The 23,354-nt window shown below is 36.9% G+C and overlaps 1 protein-coding gene and 2 pseudogenes across 7 annotated transcripts; 1 reads left to right on the forward strand and 2 right to left on the reverse strand.

Annotated features, from left to right (window-relative positions):
- Positions 1–1,878: 1,878 nt before the first annotated feature.
- LOC117165261 (uncharacterized) lies at positions 1,879–3,916 on the reverse strand. Of its 6 annotated transcripts, none has more exons than XM_076626860.1 (2): positions 3,703–3,916; positions 1,879–2,124 (listed from the first exon to the last, which is right to left on the reverse strand). In XM_076626860.1, the coding sequence occupies exons 1-2, from the start codon at positions 3,781–3,783 to the stop codon at positions 1,894–1,896; spliced, it is 312 nt and encodes a 103-aa protein (XP_076482975.1). In that variant the 5' UTR covers positions 3,784–3,916; the 3' UTR covers positions 1,879–1,893. The 6 variants fall into 6 exon arrangements, 4 of the variants coding, with proteins under 4 accessions (XP_076482975.1, XP_076482978.1, XP_076482977.1 ...); XM_076626863.1 differs by lacking the exon at positions 3,703–3,916 and adding an exon at positions 3,241–3,298; XM_076626862.1 differs by lacking the exon at positions 3,703–3,916 and adding an exon at positions 2,313–2,783.
- On the forward strand, positions 3,378–5,165 carry LOC117165260 (adrenodoxin-like protein 2, mitochondrial; annotated as a pseudogene). The gene is made up of 4 exons (XR_013061092.1): positions 3,378–3,642; positions 4,058–4,170; positions 4,335–4,467; positions 4,835–5,165. The product of XR_013061092.1 is annotated as an adrenodoxin-like protein 2, mitochondrial (transcript).
- An 848-nt stretch (positions 5,166–6,013) lies between these two features.
- The window catches only part of LOC117165259 (uncharacterized), a 29,361-nt pseudogene continuing 12,020 nt past the window's right edge, over positions 6,014–23,354 (reverse strand).

The following is a 23,354-nucleotide window of genomic DNA, read 5'->3' on the forward strand; positions in this document are numbered from 1 at the left end:
TGCCATAACTGCAATGTGTCCGCGTTTGACTCCGCTCTATTGCTAAAATTACAAACTGACGGTATGATAACTCGCATATCTACTTTATACAAATTTCCGATAACAGAACCTCTTGCTATTATTTTCTGATTTTGTAAAAATATGCAATTGGTCCCTTCCTTTGAAATACAAAAATCTATGCCCCTTCTTGCGACAGATCTAATCGAAAACAGATTTCTTTTCATACCTGGTACGTATAGAACATCGTTCATTGTACATGTTACCCATTTGCCGTCCACAAAAGTCTACTCTGATTTTTCCTTTGCCGCACGCATCCATGAACGTACCATCGCCGATCTCTATCTTCACCGTGTTATCGAATTCTTCGAAAACGCTGAACCATTCCCGTCGTCCTGTCATGTGATCCGTAGCTCCTGAGTCGATTATCCAAACATCAGGGTTTGCCGTTTGTATCGCTGAGGTACTTCCTAATAGACCAATTCCGCTGTGATCCCGATTTTGGTTTCTAGGTTCCTGGTTGTCTCTACTGTTGCTTCTTTTGTTATTTTTAAAACAGTTTTTGCTGGTGTGGCCTTTCCTTTTGCATATAAAGCATCTAAAGCAATCCTTCTTTAGATGGCCAACTTTTCCACAGTTAAAGCAACTTGGTCCTTGTTTCTCGTATTCGCGTTTACTTGACTGCTTCTGCTGTTCCCTTTTATAATTATTACCTTTCGTTACCAGTGCCACCGATGTTTCCTGGTCGTCTTTCTTCCATCTAATTTCTTCCGTCATCAGCCTGGTACTAAGCCTGTCTAAAGTCTTCTTTTCTTCTTCTACGGAATCCCACGCACTGTGAAAATGATCGAATTTGTTTGGTAACACCGATAAAATGCGTGTTATCAGCATTTTCTCGCCAATTTCACTCCCAAGGACTTTCATCTTCGCCGCTATGAGTTCCAACTTTGATAGGTTGTAAGAGACATTTTCAGATTCTTCCCATTTAAAATCGAAGAACTGCTTCTGGACCATATTTAAATTCTCATCCGACTTCATGTCATATACTGTATTCAGCTTTTTTCACATTTCATGTGCTGTCGTGCAACATAAAAGAAGATCCAACGGTTTCTTTCCTACTGAGGTCACGATTAATTTTCTCGCTAATCGATCTGCTTTCAAAAATCTTCCACGAGCGATTTCTTTCTCCGCGCTGTTACCTGGATGACACAAATTCCCTTCACACACGTTGATCAGGTCGTCGTCTTCCTCCAAAAGTGTACGCATAACAAAACGCCACTGGAGCCAATTTTCTTCGCCGCGTAACATCTCGACCTTCGCACTTGCTGATTCCATTTTAGCATTATCCCTTATTTTACTAAGCACAACACTTTAACAATTTATTCATTTCACGTTGCTACCTTGCAATTTACAGCCCTGGGCCCATAACCTGTTGAGGTTATTCGGTGTGTAAACAGAGAAAACACGTGGATAAATTGTAAGGTAGAAAATATATTTAAATAGAAGTGTAATAAGTAAAAATACAATTTGAGCTGGTCCAGATCCGCACGCTAGCTGTGTTACCTAATAACTGAAAAACCCCGAAGCCAACGTCGCCTGTCTACTGTTTATGGCCTGACTTCGTCGCAGTCTTTTGTCTACACGCTGTCGATGGCTTCAGTGCTTGAGAAAACTAAAAAAGACCAGATGTAGAGTTTTCTTAGAAGTGGTAACCACTTCAACACGTGCCATTGTTTTCGTAAATTTTTGATATTATAGCCTCATAAATTTCTCCATCCTCTTTGTATATTGCACGATAAGGTGCTCCTATGATCCATTTCTATAGAGGAAAGATGTGTATACAAATAAATATAAGTAAATAGCAAAATAAAATAATTTGCTTCTTAATCAATATATTTAATAATATTCTGTATCAAATTTGTAATATTCTATCAAAATCACAACCTTGTGTAATTTACTTGCATGTTTAGGCTGCTTAAGATTTTGTAGGTTTTCTTTCGGTTGAGAATTTCCAACATCCATTCCCATTCGCTTGATAACTTCTTCTTTTGCTAAATTTATTGCTTTATCATATGCTTCTATTAATGCACTATCATCCCAAACATTATCATTGGCTGTGTCTGTATCCTTTTGAGATAGCAATTATACGTTATTAATATTGATACAAGTATTTTATTATCAAACTATTGCAAATTATCATATATGTCATTTTTCAAAAATTGACTAAAAGGTAGTGGATACTGTTAATTACTATTATGCTAAGATCTTGTACTAAAATAATGTTAAAACCATTACGTTTCCATTACCATACATACGTTTCCATTTCCTCGTATAAAAAGAACATTCATATCATCTGCCATTTAAAAATAACATCATTTAAATATTGAATTTGCTTCTGAAATATTAATTTGTCTCATTTCTTTAACTCTAACACATTGTAAACAATGATGACATTATACCAACTATAATACTAAAAATCTATTCCCCATTCATTCGAAAGATTATTTTTTGAAGCAAGGTTAACATTGAATGTTCCCAGACTTCAATAACTGTATTTTACTTTCTTTACAATATCTAACAATATATTAGAATACTATAAAAAAATATTGTATGCACAAAAAACTGTTTATAGCGAAATAGCAAAAGAATTAATCACATATTATAACTAAAACGAGATTGTTAAGTAGATTATATTATACTGCATATGCGTTAGTGTTTCAGCTGGTAAATATAGTTTTTATATCTGAAGATAAATAAGATTTAATTCTATAAAATTGCATAATGAATTATACATCTATCTATTACTATTCGTATTTCCCCTTAGTTGTATGTTGTCAATAGCATCAATCACGAACATATAAATAAATATAGAAGAAACCGTTCGGAAATGGAAAGGGAAAAATGAACATGGAAGACAAGAAAGTTTTCTTCAGGTTTAGCGTATGCGTGATACGCTTTGAATGTCTCAGATAAAGATAAAGATACTCTGCTCATTTCTATTTGTTCCGCAGAACGAGAAATTTGTTGTCTTTCATATTGGTTTTTACGATTCAATTTTTGGGCAGTTTTCCCTAGCGAGTGTCGGTCCCTGTTTGATATAACCAGACCGTAATTTATACAGATATGTATTATAGATATATATTTGTAAAACTGAAATCAGATGAAATAAATGTTGCCTGAGGTTTTAAACGTTTAATAAAAACAATATTTCATTTGGAAAAAATGTAAGATATGTAAAATTACACATTGATCATTTTGCTGGTCTTGTATCATAAAACGTGTGGCCCGAAGAGCACGTGTCCGGTAGGGATACGTCACTTGTGTTAGGAATCGTTTTATAACCCTATCACAGTAAAGGAACGTCCCAGTATAGCAGCCGAAGAATGCCGTGAAAGTTTTTGTACAAAGTACAATTGATCTACAATTGATATTTTCCGCAATACTTATCTGGTGTTCGGTCAGGGTGTCCCATACTCATGATATTTATGACAGTGGAATGGCGTTAGTAAATCAATTACAAAAATTTTCGAGATCAATTCTCGGTATTGCATCAAATTATTCAAAATATACAAGCAACACAACGTTGCCCTTTTTGCAGGCAACAAGAGGAATATCGACCACGCAACCACTTTCAGAAAAACAAGAGTAAGTGATACAGAGTTTCTTGTGCTTTCCTTCTTTTTTTAATAGAATTTCAGTACTTACCTTCCAATATAAAATTGGTGTCAAAATAATAATGCTAATAATAATGTCTAAGAAATTTTTCTCTTTGTAGGAGTATAACATCTAGAAAAATAACATAGTATTAATAGAATAGTATTAATAAGAACAACATTGACAATGAACAACTAAAAATATAACACTGTTATAAATATATGATATACGAATTTTATTTATGTATTATTAAGACAAGTATATCTTATTTTTAAATTATTTCTATTATCATAAGTGATACATATAATTAAGGTATAATTAAGAGAAGATTAATTGAAGAAACACAAAAAATAAAGAAAATAATTATATTGAGATAATTTTTATCTTTCATAAATATTATTTTCAGAGTAAATATAACGTTTGTTAAAGCAAGTGGAGAGAGAATCAAAGCAAAAGGGAAAGTTGGAGATACTATATTAGACATAGTAGTAAATAATGAAATTGATTTAGATGGATATGGTATGTTTTAAAGAAGCATAATTTACTTAATTTAAAATAAATAATTTTGAGGTAGAAAATATTTGAAAATTTTCATTTTTATCAAGTTTAATATTCTTATTATTTTTAACTTTTGATACTTTGTTATATAAGTATGTTGTAATATTAAAATATAATTGATATAGGTGCTTGTGAAGGAACATTAACTTGTAGTACGTGCCATTTAATATTTTCGAAAGAAGTTTATGATGCACTTCCTGACAAACCAACAGATGAAGAATTAGACATGTTGGATTGAGCATATGAATTAACAGATACGTTAGTTCATAATAATCAGTATCAAATCATTCACATTATTAATTCTATTACCTTTTAATATTTTATAAAGTGAATTTTTCTATTTAAATTTATGTAAAAACAGGTTAGTATTGGGTATTTCGAAATCTGCATCTCAATGTAGAATTTCAAATCGCTATCTCTGAATACTACGAAACTGAAATTATAATAAATTTTCATAGTTTTTTATTTATGACCCTATAATCATTACAAATCTATGTTGGAATTAGCATATTTACAATGTTGATTTTCAAATGGATAAATAGAAATCTTATTGTGTATTAGTATTAATTTGTATAGCAATAAATATATTTATTGACATATTCAGTTATATAATATTTAATTTCAGGTCACGGCTAGGCTGTCAAATAGTAATGTCTAAGGAACTAGATGGAATTGAGGTAAGAGTTCCATCAACAATTAATGATGCAAGAGCATAACTGAAATTATCTATAGGTTTTTGAAAATTTGTATACAATGTTGTACATCTCTTGTTAAAAAACCCTTGTTATAATTATTAAAATATTGGTATTAAAAAAATATAATAAAGAATCTTGTGTTTAAATGTGAAGCTTATATATATACATATGTTATAGTATAATTGCAATTTTGATATTTGTACATTGCCATTGTAAAAAGCCTATCCAATTATGAAGAAAATATATCTTTTATTTTTAATATACAGGGTGTCAATTTTAAAACGTTCATCTAAATTATTTTCGTTACTATTAAAGATAAGAAGAAATTACTAAGGAAGACTTAAATGGTTTTAAGATGTGTACTTGGTTATGATAAAAAAGACTCTTGTGGAATAAATTTTGCAACTTCTGAAAGATTAGATAAAAGCTTAGAACCTAAAAAATAATTTGAAATTAATTTCGTTTAGATATACTGTTTGATTTCTTAGCTATGGGCAAGTTTAAAAGATCATCAAACTCATGGTCAACAAAACAACAGAAATGTACATGCAATGCTTTTTCGTTTCACAACAAGTTATCTGACACCATCATCATTTTCGTGGCACATGCAACATTATCGATTCAGTATAGTAATGTTTTGGATTAAAACAAATGTCTCGACATTGGAGCAAAATATTTCAACCTTTAAGGACTAAAATTAAAACTTATGAGTTTGTTTATAATTTTAATAGATTTTATTAATATTGTGTTTACTGGTTTATTAATTACAAGAAAGTTTGTAAAAGACTGAAGTTTTACGTAAAAAGTACAAATATTCTTTCAACAAAATTAGTCAAATCACATCATTATTTATACATATTGTATATAAATAAAATATGCGGATATATTACTTTACCCTAGAATTAAAATTCAATAATATTGAAGAATCTTATTTATTCAGATTTTGTACATTATCGCTTCTAACCTCGGATAATAGAACAACAAATTAAATATTTTTAAACAAAAAAACTTTGTTCCTTTGTTTGATTTCCCTTGCTCGCGTTTCTTAACTACTTAGATACAAAATACTTACGTTTTCGAAAATTCATACTTCACAAGCTACTAAACGCTTTATCTGTTCAGAATAATTTATTGTTTTCTTAACTAGGTACATACCAAATACATCTATTAAGTTGGTATTTCTCATAATTACCAGTACATAAAGCTAAAACACTTTTGTACTATGCTTGTTATACATGGATCTAACAAATAATTTAACTTGTGTATTGTCGTTTGTATATTTTGTTACGTGTAAAATATTCTATTTCTACACTACTTACAAATTCGATAAAGTGTACATTACACATCGTGAAATTTACATATTTTCACTTGGTTACCCTGCCCAATTCGAATATAATTCAGAACGTATGTGCTATATTTATATATTCTGCATTTGTTTTGTATATTATGTACACTGATCTGATCTTTGTAAACGCGAGTTTTACGATATTAATGAGAAATTTGCCAATTTAATGGAAGTTGTTAATTTTTTCTGGCACGTTTCACGTTAGCAGACATGTTTCTTAAGTTACAGTCGAAAAGTGTTTTTATGTAAAAGAATAGGAATGATCAAGTTATTTTAAGATGACAAGATATTTCACGTCTTCTATTTAAATATAGCGTTAAATTTTAATTCCGTCAATTCGTATATACTCATACATCGAATTTCCTTTTCTCATGTCATTTCTTTTCTTTCATTTCACATTTAATTACAAAGATAAAGTGTAAGTACGTTCCTCATAAAATTAATATCAAATGTCGCAAAATATACAAAAGTAAACTAAGAAGAGGGGTACATATTATTACACAAACTGTCATTCATATTGCATATGTACATATGCAGTATAAAAACAATACTTTTTAGTTTTTAATCTCTTGTTTAAATAATCCTAATATCTAAATTTGTATCGGTCATTGATTCGATATAACTGCGTTTATTGGAAGTAATTAAGCTATAGCCTGCGCACAAGAGAAGAAGGAACAAACACGTATAGTATACACGCTTAAATAACAAAATTAAGTCAGTTTACGTTCAATGTGAACTTGATCAAAGTTCCAGTCTCGAATTATAGAGTTTCTTACTATCAGTTTACAAAATTCGATATTACGATTATGTACCGTATTTGAAAAACATAAAATGCTTTGTTCAATTTTAAATAAAACTAATATTTACCAAAGCGAATACGAAAAAAATGTTATCATCAAACTCAATTTTCAATTATCAAACTTAATCCAGCACAAATACAAATGTTATTCGTGCTTTTTTACTTTTACTACTTTTCAACTCTCTATAGTTCGAGATTTGAGTTCCGCTAACTTTCTTTCTACTGCGCATGCGCAACAGGAAAACTTGAATTACACGTAATAGTCAAAAATTCGAAAATCTTATCCTTTCGTGGCAGCGAAAGTAGCCTAGGACTAGAGGTTCCATAACATTAATAATAATAAGGCAATAATATTAATATTAATAATAATGTAATCAAGTACTACTAACAATATTAATAATAATAATAATAGTATGGTAATGGCAAGATACAGGCGGGTATAAATTAATCATTCCTTTCGTAATATCTACGACGTCTTCGGGATATTCTTTAGAAATTACTTTATTTCTGGTCAATATTCATTAACGAGCAACTTTTCTCTCTGTTTCTTATCACGATTTTTTTCACTTCATCACAATTGTACCGTTAGAAATTATTCAAAACATTGTTAAAATGTCCATGAAATATATGCAATTGCCGTATTGAATAAGCGAGTAATGAAGTTGCTGTTTCACTGAATAAAAGTGAAATCTCCAATGCGTGTGCTCAAGTATATAAGTTAAAAAAAGATTGGTACATCAATGCCTATTATTCTTAATCAATATTCATCATTTAACAATTAGGACCGAATTTTTACAAACCAACTCTAAACCACGACCCAATTTACAAATAAAAAGATCGATGTGTAAATTAACTATCAACTATTAATCTCCAATTCTATGTGAAGATATAATGTTCGGACCAAATTTCTAAACTAACGTGGACAATTCATGCGGACTATTGGTGGTTGCTGCGCTACTTAGATCCAATGTGGCAGCCGGAAGACCAGGACTGACGCTGCCGGTTGCTTCCCGTGGCAAATGCTGCGATCTATTTAGCTTATTTCCAGGACTCGGTGGCGATCTATCTGCTGGTATATCCGGTGGCGTAACCACGTTTCTGTGTCCGCTCACGTTCAGATGATTGTGCGTCGCCGCGATCGGAGCTGGCGATGAGAGCAACAAGGGCGGTGGAGACATTGACACGTGTCGATGATGATGATGGTGATGATAGTGTTGGTACTGTGCAGCTCGGCCGTGCGTTGCGTGGCTGGTATTTAGTTGGTTCGTCACGGGCCCGACTTTCGTTGGGCAGCCAGCATGGTGGATGGTTAACGGGCCACGTAGTTGTTGTTGCTGTTGTAGCTGGGGCTGGTTCTGGTGCTGTTGCAGCTGCTGCTGACGCTGCAGCTGTACCGCCGCTTCGCACTGTTCGCGCGCTAACGCCTTCACGGCATTCGTCTTCTCCTACGAAATAAGAATGATAGGTTAGGTTGTAGTCAGGGGCCATAACAAATTAAAAAAGTTATAATATAAGAATTTACATTTTAGTTGAAATGATTCTAGTTACGAATAAGTATTAAAGATGATTCAAATCTTTTTCGTTACCGATAACCATGGTGAAAACTCTTTTGGATTACTTTCAGCCATTGTCAATCTTATTGTCAATACTACATGCTTGAAGTAGAAGGAGGGGTACAGAGAAAAAGACTTTTTCTCAGCAAATATAATCGTTACTCAATTATTTTGTTCAACAGTTTTACAAATCTCCCAAAAATAAACGAGAATACGAAAATACACTGAATATCGTGTGTATGGTTATTTATAAAATCCCCTTGAAATAGTTGCGATCGCGGATCACATAAACAAACGAACCTGTCATTCTACAGAGTATCTTTTTCGGTGAAATTATGCAAACGTAAATGTAACTTCGGTAGAACTCCTCGAGAACTTGTAAGCTTATATGACTCTGACCCAACCAGTCCATTCTAAAGTGTATAATTTATAAAAGGGGATTATATTAATACGCGGAGGATGTGGTAGGTGGTAAGTTTTGCATATGAATGTTTGTTGATACAACGAATGGTTAAATGGAGGTTTTCATGAATGTGATAAGGACTAGATCGAATGTTTTAACACTTATAACTAGAATGCGTATTTTTATACAAGTTTGTAGTTTTACGAACATAATCAAAGAAATAAAATTTTAATCGAGATTTGTTTTCTTATATACGTATATTTTAGCGCATTTTATGCATTTTGCGCCATTTGCGTACTTTTCAATTTCGCACGAACGTATAAAGATCAGCAATATAATTATAACGCTTCTTAAAAATGTGAAAAATCCTGGTTTCCTAAAAGCTTGCAATTGATTTCAGAAAAATTTTTATGAACTCTACCAGATAAATTATGGTAACTCTGAAAAACAAAATTTCACGATAAAATGATTTCCGGGTAAAATACACATAAAAGATGATTTAGACGTGTTTGAACGTGTTCGTTTTCTTTTTTAATAGCGATATGTTCTTACCCTCTGCCACACGAAGACGTTATGGACCATTGCGCATCCACAAAACACGATGCCAAGGCCTATGAAAACCGACGTAACGATTGCCGGTGTGACACCAATTACCTCTCAGAGAAAAGACATCGACTCCCGACTGTCGGACGCCAACGCCGCGACGCATCTTAGTCCCCATCAGAGATAAGGCCCCAACCCCGACTTTCGGACTCCTTGGAATCCACACCAAACTCCCCAACATCCCCAAGCCAGGGTGTATATAAGCCGAGACTTCACCCAGCCCGGGGAGTTCTCGTTCTAGTTGCTGTTCTTGTACAACACCCCTTTCTCTGTTCAACGTTATTCTACTGTAAGTGCCAAAGTTATAATAAAGTTCGATAAAAGAGAATTAATAGTTGGGCTACGACTCAGCTTTCTTTTCTCTCGCAACCCAAGTATCCATTTTACGTGACACCGGCGTCGAATGAAACTGGATGAATGTATACAATATCATACCTGAAAGCATTGTTAGAGGATCATTATAACACGTATGCCATAACAAGCGGGACAAAGAATCAGCGCAAATACATATTCTCAATACATATAATTCTCGAAGCGTAAACTATATACATGTAGTATCGTGGACGAAAGGCTTGGGAAATATCGGGCGAACTATGAACAATGTCGCGAGAGCCGAGGCGCCGTCGGGCCCATCAATGTGTCATCGGTCTTTTCAAGTGCATAGTTTCGTGGAAAAGACCTACGTGACCCTGGCTACGAGCGTCTGCAGAACACGTGTGCGGTGGGCCTAGGAAAAGGACAACAGAATGTGACAACGGCCAGAGAGGGTCAGTCGAGGAGCAGGGTGCGAGTCGAGGAACAGAGTGCGAGTCGAGGAGCCGAGTGCGAGTCGAGCGGAGACGGAGGTTGCGAGTGGCGTTGCCGAGAGAGTGTGGATTGCGCTGTTTTCTGTACGTTTGGTATGAATAGTTCAAGTTAAGCCACAATCGTCTTTTCTGTCTGATTAACATCTCTATATTGTCCACTTTTTGTAAACATATTACATCACGATATTACATATATTTCAAGAACTTTGCAATAAAAAATAAAACTTATTACATTTAAGATATGGTTATATCGCACAGGCTCGAATATGATAAAGAGGTTAAATAAATGTCTCGAATCTCCGCAACAAACTCACACAAACCACCTAAAACACGTATACACAATGTGCATTCACTACGAACTCGACTCCCAGTCCCTGTCAAAATCACAGGCATGCAGAGTCAATTTCACTGCTCGAGCTAGTTGAATAGGGAAGAAGGTCGAGAGCTGGAGTGAAGGAGCATAGTTGGTAAAGAATCGCGTGCCGCCGCGCCATTAAGATCAAGCCCACGATCTCAACAATAAATATTAGACGGTTCTCTGACCTGCATTTCGCGTGCGACTCGGAACGATTCAAAAACGCGTAAATTTCCCATGAGTCGAATCAAACGTTCGCGATTTATCGCATTTAGGTTATATCGATATTGTCCACGAGTGGAGGCATTCAAACACAGATTGCTTTGTGTCACTCTATCGTAACTGCCCGTAATACATGATAATTTAATTTCGAATTCTTTCGAATATATGCACGTAACGAAAAATTTGTATTGGTTAGTCAATTGCAGACCAACCAGTTGTTAGCCAGTGAAAATAATGTAGATAATAATAGTGAAGAATTAGCTCGAAAAGAGTAAACAAACAAGGCGTCTTAGTAAAAGGCACAATGTAGGTCCGCAAAGTGGTGGGATTTCGGCGCATGCGCATTGTTTCGCATCAACTTACAATTAGACATGCACGAAAGCTTCATTTCTGCCGCATACATACTTGGATTCGCGTGCATGAAATTCACAAAGTAGGTTATTGCTTGAAAAACAGCTTTAATCGAGCGAAGCTTTTAACCAGACTGAAATCAAGTCTTGGTTTCTTTAGAAATTCAGATGGAATAAGAGAAACCTATTTTATCTGTGGATAAAGGTTAGGCTGCATCGGTTGGCTTATATGACTTTCCGGTGACTTTGAAGGGTAATACGGCGCCGGCGGTCGAGAAGGTAACTTCTCTATTGAACGACATCTTATTGATCTCGTCTAAGCAGGAAGAGTCTGTCGGCCCTTTGATTTTATACGAGTCTTTCCATTCACGATCGTGCGAGCTGGCTACAGGCGACGACACGGACCCCCGACAAAACTGTCTGAGTCTATTCAAGGCGACGTCAAATAGTTTCACTCGGAGAGATGAATGGAGATAAGAATCACCGGAGCGTCTCTGCGCTTCGATGACAATGATATTTGGTAAATCCTCTTCTTGTTTCTCGTTTTGAAAGAAGGTTGTAAAGAAGAGTGCTACTAGATCGTCTAGGGAAATCACACGGTATATATTGCGTAATGCTATTGATTTATCAAAAATAACAAGAGGTTAAGGAGCTTTGGGAAGGTTGATTCAATTTTTTATAACCTGACATCTCTTTGAACAAATGTCTTAAGAAACGCTTGAATAAAATGTTAAAAAAATAATAATCTTTTAATGAAATAATCATCTAAAATGAAATCTTTTCCTGTATTTTTAGACAATAAGATTTACTATATCCTACGCCATAATAAGAATCAATTTGCTATGAACTGGTATCTCGGAAATTGTAAGAATTCAGAAAATATAAGGAGGCCGGAAGAGGTAAATGAAATCCACAGAAACATTGACCCAACCTCAGCCCAGTTAGCCAAGAAACTAAAATATCTCGTTGCCTTTTCTATATTTACGACCAGAACGTGGTCATTAATTGAGTCTAGCGACTGCACCGTAGACGAGTCACTGACCGATGTTGCTTTAATGGATATGCGGAAAATCACGTGTTCCAGGTTCCAGGGATGTAGTTGTTTTCATTTCCGGAGAATACGGTCGACTCGCGTGTGTATACCAATCTATCTGAGGATAGGTGTTCGTTAGAATTACTAACTATATTACTTTCAACCTTGTGATTAAAATTTTTAAACGTCACTTAATAGCAATTCAGTCGAGTAAGTACAAACTTTCAAATGTCCTAATTTTCAAATCTTTATATTTTTTAATCTCAAAGATATTTTATTATTTGCCGTAGATCAAGCTTCGTGTTACCGGTACTGTAACAGTACAATCCTACGAGAAGCAGAAAATAGTGAAAAAATCTGACCTAATAGATAGTAGTCAATATTCCTTTGACGCGTCTTATGCGAACCGCAGTTAGAGGAAATGCAAATAAGCTCTTGCGAAACGGTTTGCCGCACGACAAGCCTACGAACAACGCCCAATGCAAGTTCGGTGGGAGTTACAGGAAGAGGGACGTCTAAAATCAACTAGGAATCCCTATTCAATCGTCTAATTTTCGATTCCGGCATTGAACTTCCCGAAGAAAATTAAATACAATTCCGACTCGAGATTTAATTTCAGTCTCGTAGCTAATGCAATCTAATCGCGTTTGCAAGGCTACGCTTCCGGTCAGAAGCCACGCGCTTCGATCGCGTACTTTCCGCATCGGAAGCGTACGCTTCGGTACGAACCGCGTCGATTTTCAAAGGAATCATTGGACACCGGAAGAAGAAGAAGGAGGAAGAATAAAAGCACGTAAACCGGCAGGAAGTCAATCGAGACAAAATCGATATCGTTGAAAGCCGAAAAAAGATCCGAATTTAGGCTACAGTACATATTCGAATTGAATATATTCAAGGTTTAGATTTTCTTCTCCTGAAAATTATAAACATAAATGAGTCGGCAAGCGATCTTGAAAAACGTCTGTTCCATCTAGATTATGTAAATTGCGTGAATTACCGTTAGCCATAATTCATAATTTATCGAAAAAGCGCGCTTCTTTTCAACCACGCTTTCCCCTACCAGCACCAACATTATCGGCAGATCGATAAGTATCAAAATACCACAAAGATATTAATCTCATCTTTCTTCTAACCGCGAAAAAATGCCGCGCAAATGATAAAAAAAACAGATCAGCCAGAAACATCGAATTCTCCACGCTTCCGACTGCAACAAGAAAAACAAAGTTATTTGTGTATGATGAAAACGTCTCTGGACGATGCTCTTGTCACAGACGAAATTCGAGCAGCTGTATATAACAAACCGAAATTCCGAACGCCTTATCGCGTGAGACTGTCCGGTCAGCATCCGTTCTCAGCCGCCTGAGTGGCATTCGATCACTCCAGCCGTTCTCCGAATTTTACACTAAGTATAAACAAAACCTTCTCCCACTCCAACGAATGGAAGAATATAAATGCTCCCTTCAAAATCATCCAGTCAGTCTAATAAAAAAATTCTTAACTAATCCAAGTATCGAAAGTGTATCATCGCGAACCGAAAAAATTGTATAAATTGAGTAAAAAATAAAAAGAACTTAATCTCCTTTTCGGAAATTAACAAGTTCCTTATTTTTACCTTAATTTTACACGACATTTTTGGCGATCCGTGCCAGGATCTATTCACTTCAGTGCAAACGAAATTACGATTTCGGCGTACGCGCATCATTGAAGATCGAAGGATCAACGGACCCAGTGCGAATCTTTGCTACTACGAGGCCCTGCAGCAACTTTCAACGTTCCATTACGGTGAAACTAGACGAGAGGACTACGGTCAGCGCAGAGCAAGCCTACGAATAAGATTCGGAATCTAAAACCAACCAGAGAGGAAACATCCCTGAGACTCCTCAACGGCCATAGCTACTACGGTAAGCTGAAAAATCTGGATTCATTTTCACGATACCGTGTGAGAAAACCCAGTTTCTCAAGCGCTTCGAGTCCAAATAGCAACAGTAGTTCAGACTCAATAAGCTCAATTAGAATCATGCCCACATCACGAAAAGACAAAGTCGAAACTATTGAAACCGTTTCTACAAACGGAGGTACGGACAATTCGATTCGTGCCATACTCGACGTAATTCAAAAACAAATTGAAATTCTTGCGCAACGTGTAGAAGAGACACAACGGACGGCCGACAGTGAAAATAAGAAGCGTGCAGCGGAAATAGAACTATTAGGCAAAAATATCTCTAAAATAAAAATAGGACGCGACGCTACTACAGAACTAGGCTCCCTTATTACTATGGACGAATCTGTTGCCGCGAGAGATAGAACTTCCCCACCATGCGTTCCAATTCGAACAGAAGAAGACAACCATCCCTCTTACGAAGACCGTCCACCGCAATTCGCCTCTCCGAGCTTACGGGCCAAAGACGCGATAGTATGTATTCCGCAATTAAACGGCGAAGACAATATCGGAGTAGAAGAATTCATACGCGAAGTACGCGAATTACGAGCCATGTGTAGCGAACCCACGTTACTATTAAAAATGATTAAAATCGGGAAAATCACGGGTAAAGCCGCAATGGCCATCTGCAATATATCGATATACGAATACGGACACCTGTACGATGCCCTAAGACGAAACGTAGCCACCCAAGACTCTGTTAGAGAACATCAAGACCAGCTACGCGAAACGAGACAGCGTCACGACGAAAGTGTGCAAAGTTATATCATCAGGTTCCGCAGAGCACTCAATAAGTTACAATACAGTATAACGAACGAATACCGTGACGAAATTACTAGACGAGCTATGAACGACAGGATTTTAAAAGACTCCGTGATCGATTTTATCCGAGGCCTGAAAGGCGAAATAGGACAATTACTACTCGCCAATCCACCATACAATATCCTTGAAGCCGAAAAGAAAGCCACCGACATCGAGCGATTCTTCAGGGAAGATCGAAATCGACGACCAAAACCAATAGAACGATTACGACTCCCTGAGCAGCAACGACTAACAACCAATAATCCTAATCTGATCACTAAAAAACCAACTCCAACACCCAATCCAATGCCAAGAAGCTTCCGACAAACCCAACAAATACCACTTGCCCAAAGGACACAATTAAAATGCTTCAAATGCAACCAGATCGGACATGTCTCCAGTCAATGTAAAAATTTTCGAACACCCAGCCAATTTCCGAGACCACCAGCAGTCCACAATCTCGAGACACACAAGGAAGAAATAGAGAAACCAATAGACCAGACCTACGAATTAACGCCACAACAGGAAGACTACCCACAGTACTTTTACGATCCGACGGACAGCGACATAAATTCCTCATTGACAGCGGAGCAGGAATTAATATACTCAAGCGAAGATGCGTATTACGACCAAGAATAACAAAAGAACGGAAATTCTCGATGGGACACTCTAAATTTAAAACCAACGAACACGCTTTGATAAAACTATTTGGCAAAACTCTAGAATTTTTTGTGGTAGAAGACAACTTTCCAATTATAGAAGACGGCATATTCGGTTTGCCAGCCCTATCTAAATTCAAATTTGAACTCTCGAATCAACAATTAAAACTTGACAATAATATACTTTTATTGCAACAGGAAAACGACGTACCTCCAAAACAAGCAGTGTCAAAAACAGTCTACCTGGAAGGAAAACCGACAACGATATGCTTTATCAATGGTGGTGAGTGCCCAGCCAAAATGACTAATTTTATCGAAAATTCAAATACGTACGATCAAGTCTCCACGTTTAAAGATTTAGTTAGACTTTGGCATATAGAGAAAACCCTCCGTGAACCAATCGAAAAGATATTGCTGTTCTACCTCGACGTATTCAATCTAGAGACCGACTTATTACCATGCACTAACCTTGCTAAACACACAATAACGTTAAAAGAAAATAAAATCATTAACACAAAATCTTACCGACCGCCTGAATGCCATAAAGAAGAAATCAAACGACAAATGGACGAAATGCTACAAAAGAACATTATAGAACCATCTGATTCTCCTTACAATTCACCAGTCTCGGTAGTACCAAAAAAGGCAGACGCCTCAGGGAAACAGAAATGGCGAATTGTAATAGACTTCAGAAAAATAAACGAACTAACTGACCAGGACGCATATCCATTACCTGACATATACGACATACTATCCCAACTAGGCAACGCAAAATTCTTCTCAGCCCTCGATTTATCCTCCGGATTCCACCAAATCCCGATGGACATAGACTCTAAAAAGTACACAGCATTCTCCACACCACAAGGACACTATCATTACAGTAGGATGCCATTCGGTTTAAAGAATGCACCTGCAACATTTCAACGCATGATGGATACCGTGCTAAGAGGACTCATAAATAAACATTGCTTCGTATATGTAGACGACATTATAATATTCGGACAGTCGATTGAAGAGCACAATAGCAACCTCGCGATAGTATTGCAACGCCTACGCGAACTCGGACTCAAAATACAGCCGGACAAGTGCGAATTTCTCAAACCAGAATTAGAATATCTTGGACATATAGTAACCGCCGAAGATGTAAAGCCAAATCCCAAAAAATTAGAAGCCGTTAGCAATTTCAAACAGCCACGTAATCCCACAGACATTAAATCGTTCTTAGGACTAGCAGGTTATTACCGTAAGTTCATCAGAAACTTTTCTAAGATCGCGAAACCATTGACCGAACTTACAAAAAAGGAGACACCATTTCATTGGACAGATAAAACCCAGGAAGCATTCCAGACATTAAAAGACAAACTCTGTTCATCACCCGTACTAAAATTCCCAGACTTTGCGAAACCATTCACATTAACGACTGACGCTGGTAACGAAGGTATAGGTGCAATCTTATCACAGGACGGACATCCATGTTGTTATATCTCGCGAACTCTGAACCCACCGGAACGAAATTATTCCACTACAGAAAAAGAACTTTTAGCAATAGTATGGGCCGTGAAACGCTTCCGACAATATCTGTTAGGACGGAAATTCCTCATCCGAACCGATCACCAAGCACTAAAATGGTTACAGAATTGCAAAGACCCCTCATCACGCTTGATGAGATGGCGATTAAAACTAGAAGAATACGAATACGACATAGAATACACGAAAGGAAAAGATAATACTGCAGCCGACGCATATCTAGAATACATGTTCTGACCAGACGACGCGAAAATTTGAACATAGAACTCGATAAAAAATATCACGATTGGGAAAAATCTACCTACGCGTTACCCAAAATTCTCAAAATGACTCCGAACCGTAAATCTTTCTATCAATTATCCAAAACAGAGCTAGGAAATTACGACAGAATCGAATGGTTAACCAAATTAAACGAAATTATTCATATAAACGAAAAGATAGGTATAGGCGACGACAGTTTCACAGAGACCGAAAAGAACGCGATCAAACAAATTTTACTATTCCTGAACGACACCGTAAAAGAATTAAATTTTGCATGGGAACCAATTCAAACATATAGCGACGAAGAAATAGACGAATTATTGAAAGAAAATCACGATTTAGTAGGACACCCCGGTATACAAAAGACATACGACCGCATTCGTGAACGGCACAGAGTACCAGATTTGATGAAACGCATACAACAACAGATAGAATCATGCGACACCTGTCAAACATCTAAAACTACACGTATCAGACCGCGCGAAGAACCTTGTATCACCGACACACCCCTCGAACCAAACGATAAAATTGCTATGGACTTATTAGGCCCACTGAAAAAGACGAAAAAAGGCAATCAGTACATTCTATCCATACATGACGAATTGACAAAATACTTAATACTCGTACCACTAAAAACTCAGCAAACGGAAACAATTTGGAACGCACTCTTGAATCATTACATTTACATCTTTACCGCTCCAAAAAAGATATTAACTGACCGCGGACAGAATTTTATATCTAGTTTAATGCAACAGTACGAAGACGCGTTCAAAATCAAACATATCAAAACGACATCCTTCCACCCACAAAGTAACGGATCGTTAGAACGGACACACGCAGTAATAACAGACATGTTAAAATCGATACAGCGAAATTCGGATGAAGAATGGGACGATCAACTTAACTTTGTATGCCTTGCATATAACACAATGATACACGACTCTACTGGTTACACGCCATTCGAACTCACATTCGGACACCAAGCCAATCTTCCCTCCACAATATCCAAGAATCCCCAACGCACATACGCAGACGAAGTCACGTTCCGCAAAAAGGAATGGGACTCTAGACTCCGACACGCTCGCGAAACATTGATCAAAAGTAAACAGCGATATCAGCGCGATCAAAAACGTAAAATTATAAAACCTCAATCAGTTTTCAAAGAAGGAGACTCTGTTTTAATACATAACGATCATAAAAGGCATAAACTTGATGTGGAATGGTTAGGACCGTACATGATTGATAAAGTATGTACTCCATACTATCTGATTCAAGACAAAAAGATACACGGTAATCGTTTAAAACCTTACTTTCCAGGTCGACGCTCCTCTTTGCCGGAATAGTATCCGCGCAAATAAATATTACACCATTAGAAGGAAACTCTGTATTCGTAGAAAACATAGGAAAAGGATATTTATACAGCGACACTGCCAATGTAATAGTAGAATTAGACACTAGCGACATATACGAACAGATAAGCGCAATAGAATCATATAAATTAACAATAGACTCACGTGCAATCAGCAAACAATACGTCGAAGAGTTAGGCGGATTACAAAATCGCATCAATAACCTAAAACAACTCGCAAAACACTTGAAAGCGTTAACACATACCCGGAGCACACGAGGTTTGCTTAACATCATAGGTTCCGTATCGAAAAGTCTGTTCGGGACTCTCGACGATGATGATCTTACGCTCATAAACAAAAATATGGACAAACTATTCGATGATAATAATAAAATCAAGACCATAATAGCTAATCAAACAGCACTTATTAGAAAAATTGTAAACTCAGAAAACCTAAACCACTTAGAGAGATCATATAGTGATATATTAAAATTACAACAGCAGGCAAATATCGATAGATCTATGCTTAAGATGATCATGAAAGTCCACACCGCGATGCAAACTTTACACTTCCAATTAGATGAAATACTTAACGTCATGATATTAGGCAAACAAGGAATAATTAGTCCACAAATACTTGACCCCAATGAATTCATAGAAAATTACGTCAAGGCAATAGGTAGCCAGATGTACAACACCGCGATTTCTGCCAAAACCGAACATTTTCAATTCATACTCGACATCAGTGATCTTAAAATCTTCACAATAGATGACAAAATATTTTTCAAAATCATAGTACCTTTAGTCTCTAACACAGAATGGAACATATTACAAGTATATCCTATCCCGAGTAAAAGAAATGGAGTATTTTTGGCTCCAGTAGTCGAACATCAGATATATTTAACTTCAGGTCTTTCATTTATAAACGCTGATATCGAGTATTTCAACAAACTTTGTAAAAATCGAGCCGGAACCACTATATGCAAACAAACACTACCAATCCATGACAGAAATTCAAGAACCGATTGTCGCAGCGAAATAATAAATTTCAAACCACACATTGAACATTGTCAAATAACTGTACTTAAGATTGAAGACATTAGCTTTATACCGCTCAAAACTAGCAACTGTTACATTGCGATACCAGCAAATCCGATAGAAATAGACACAATTTGCCAAACGAAACATACCTTACAAAAACTTGACAAGCCTTCCATCATAAGAGCCAACACTTCTTGCGATATATTCTACAAAGACGAACACACGCGTAAGGGCGAAACAACAAACGAAGTCAAATACGAAATCAAAACAAAAACCCTAGCGCTCAAAACAAACGACAGTTTCACTCATCTATTAGATAAACTCGAGCGAGCACCGAAAATAATAGATAATTTACAAGGCTATAAAACAACGATCGATAAAATAGGCGACGAGATAGAAACTCTTAATTTCGAACACAGAATTAAAAATATACAGTATTGGGGACTAACCACGCTCCAGATATTAGGGTACATAGCATTAGGCATACTAGGTATATATGGATTAAACAAAATAGGGGTATTCAAATGCATCAGGAAATGTATACCGAACAAATTATGTATCAATTTATTTTGCTGCCGAAATGAAACTGTAATCAACAGCCAAAATGCGACAGCCCCACCAGTACCACTCACCCTGGGCTCAACACCCAACATCTATATTCCAACCAACACATACCACTCAGATGAAGAGGAGGAATCAGCTGTAATTTTCAAGCCACGTCAAGTCCGATTCCACAAAAGTCTTCTGAAGAAAACTTGAGGGATCAAGTTCAATCTAAGAAGGGGGGGAATGTCACAGACGTAATTCGAGCAACTGTATATAACAAACCGAAATTCCGAACGCCTTATCGCGTGTGACCGTCCGGTCAGCACCCGTTCTCAGCCGCCTGAGTGGCATTCGATCACTCCAGCCGTTCTCCGAATTTTACACTAAGTATAAACAAAACCTTCTCCCACTCCAACGAATGGAAGAATATAAATGCTCCCTTCAAAATCATCCAGTCAGTCTAATAAAAAAATTCTTAACTAATCCAAATATCGAAAGTGTATCATCGCGAACCGAAAAAATTGTATAAATTGAGTAAAAAATAAAAAAAACTTTATCTCCTTGTCGGAAATTAACAAGTTCCTTACTTTTTACCTTAATTTTACACGACACTCTTAAGCGGTCGAGTGCGCGCGAGAATAGCATCGCGGATCGGCATTTCCACGGTGAGGATTGTAAAACGGTTACGCAGATGATGAATCATACGCATGGACCGTAGAGACTATCGTGAATGATGGATCAGACACACATACGCGTTCTTCGCTCTTCCGATATTCTTCGTAACAACTGCTGCGATCTCGTCATTGGAAACGATCTCGGGAAATTCAATCGAATATCGAGGAAATTTATAGAAAGCTACAGCTGTGTTCGAGTATTATTCTAGAGAAAAGTGCTTAACTCTATGAGACTAACGATACAATACGTCTCAAGATAACTTTTAGGAAAATGATTGTACCTTTAAAATTCTTTCGACACTTTTCGGTATATTCTTGTCATTGATTCTGAAAGTATTTGATTAATTTGCTGGTTAATAGGAAGTTGGTTAAAACCGAAGTTAGTTAAAGAAATAAGTAAACACGAAACCCGTGGATACTCTAGACATATGATTCTACCTGCACGCGACAAAAATATTCATGATCTGAACAAGGAAAGAAGTATTGTTAGATTCGCGTCATGCTGCAAATGAAAGATTTACAGCTCGAACCCAATTATCTGTCACATTACATTCTCGGGCACGTGTAGGCTGAACGTCATGATATATGAACACAAGTATAGAAAGAACAACATGGATATTTCGCGCGAAGAAAACGAAGCTTCACATATACAGTGTATAACCACTCGACAGTATTTGCTCACGAAAAATAAGAGTTGTTAAAGTCTAACAAAAATTACGTATACAGTGGCAAAGAAGAAAACTGTTATGCCGTTTACTCTTATTTCTAATTGACAGAAAGTCGTCAACGAACAAAGAGCGCTTTTTCTTATTCTCTGTACCTTCGCGAAGCAATCACAGAAATTCTCCAAAATGCTTCGTGTCGACTAAACAAAGAAAAAAAAATGGCAGCTGCTAAGAGCAAACTACCTCCGGAATTTTCTTCGTTTCTAAGTGAACCAAGAAGAAAGAAGGGAAGGGTTAATGACGCCGAAACTGAAGGGTGGCCACGGATCGTTTGAAAGGGGCCACGACAACCGTTACGATTCAGTCGCACCTGTTCCTCTTCCTAGGTTACCACGCCGAACCATTGCGCGCTTTTACGAGCGTTCCCGCGATAGTTTCCTGGCACTTGCTCGTCCTTTCAACGAAGGGTCGATCGGTTAATTTAAACTCTCGAAGGCTTTGTCCAGTCGGTAACATCGATAAGCTTATGTCGAAATACGGATTTCTCGTAAATTCAGAATTTTATTGCCACCAGGATGTATATGGAGGCGACAGATGAAGAACACGATGTAAATTAGATTTCTTGCTTTTATAGAGAAGCAATTTTTAAATTGAACACCAGTCGTCGATCGGTTCTGTAGATCGCTTTTAATAACAAAATAAATTTGGTTAGTCCATAAAGGTTTGTTCGTGTGAATCTTCCCATAGATCATCCGTAACGTAAATACCGCTATAACCGGCTGCAGATACATTTTCCTTGAACATGTGGCGGCACTTGACAGTAAACTTCCCAACAGTTTACGTCGCGTGACGCACGACACAAAGACCCTATACCTGCGGACAAGATGATTGCCAGATGTCGATACATTCGTATCGAATATTCCCAGCTAGCCTAAGGACCGCTATAAATCTTAGGATTTATTTTAGCTAAGGTCCTCCAAAGAGACAAACAGTCTTTGTTTATCAGTCTCGAAGTCGACCACCTACCACGGGGACACACGAGAAATCTGCTATCTCTCACGTACGACGCTGCCCGCTAGCAACACCCTCTCAAGGGCAGCTAGCATCCTTTTCCAACGACCAACACGAATTAGCCAATAAACATTAACGTACATTTCCCTCACTTTCCGAACCAAAGCTTTTCTCAACGAATCCGATGCCCTCGCATCCTTAGACACATCCCAACGAGTCTTCCTCCGCAGCAGCATCGCGACAAAAATGTCAGTCTATTACCGCGAGTTACCGCAGTATATCACGATCGTTATACTTACACGGTTCGAGCCGAATAATTATCTAAGCTCTCGACATCTCGTGCAATCATTGTCCGCACTCGCAGCGTATCTCGAATCGTAGCTATCCAAGCTCTATCTTATAACCGCGCATTCGCGAACCGAATACAATCGCGAATCCTGCATCAAGTGTACTCATTGACATTAGAGTGAATAAACATTTATCGTTCAAGAAATCTGAGTTTTCCTTCC

Source organism: Bombus vancouverensis, unplaced genomic scaffold, assembly GCF_051014615.1.
Source record: "Bombus vancouverensis nearcticus unplaced genomic scaffold, iyBomVanc1_principal scaffold0034, whole genome shotgun sequence".
Classification (NCBI taxonomy): domain Eukaryota; kingdom Metazoa; phylum Arthropoda; class Insecta; order Hymenoptera; family Apidae; genus Bombus; species Bombus vancouverensis.

Excerpts from the sequence above, each read along its gene's own strand:
- LOC117165261 (XM_076626860.1), bottom strand. The coding sequence starts at position 3,783 with ATGTTATACTCCTACAAAGAGAAAAATTTCTTAGACATTATTATTAGC. Across the intron at positions 2,125-3,702 it reads CACCAATTTTATATTGGAAG|GATACAGACACAGCCAATGA; the intron begins GTAAGTACTGAA and ends CTATCTCAAAAG.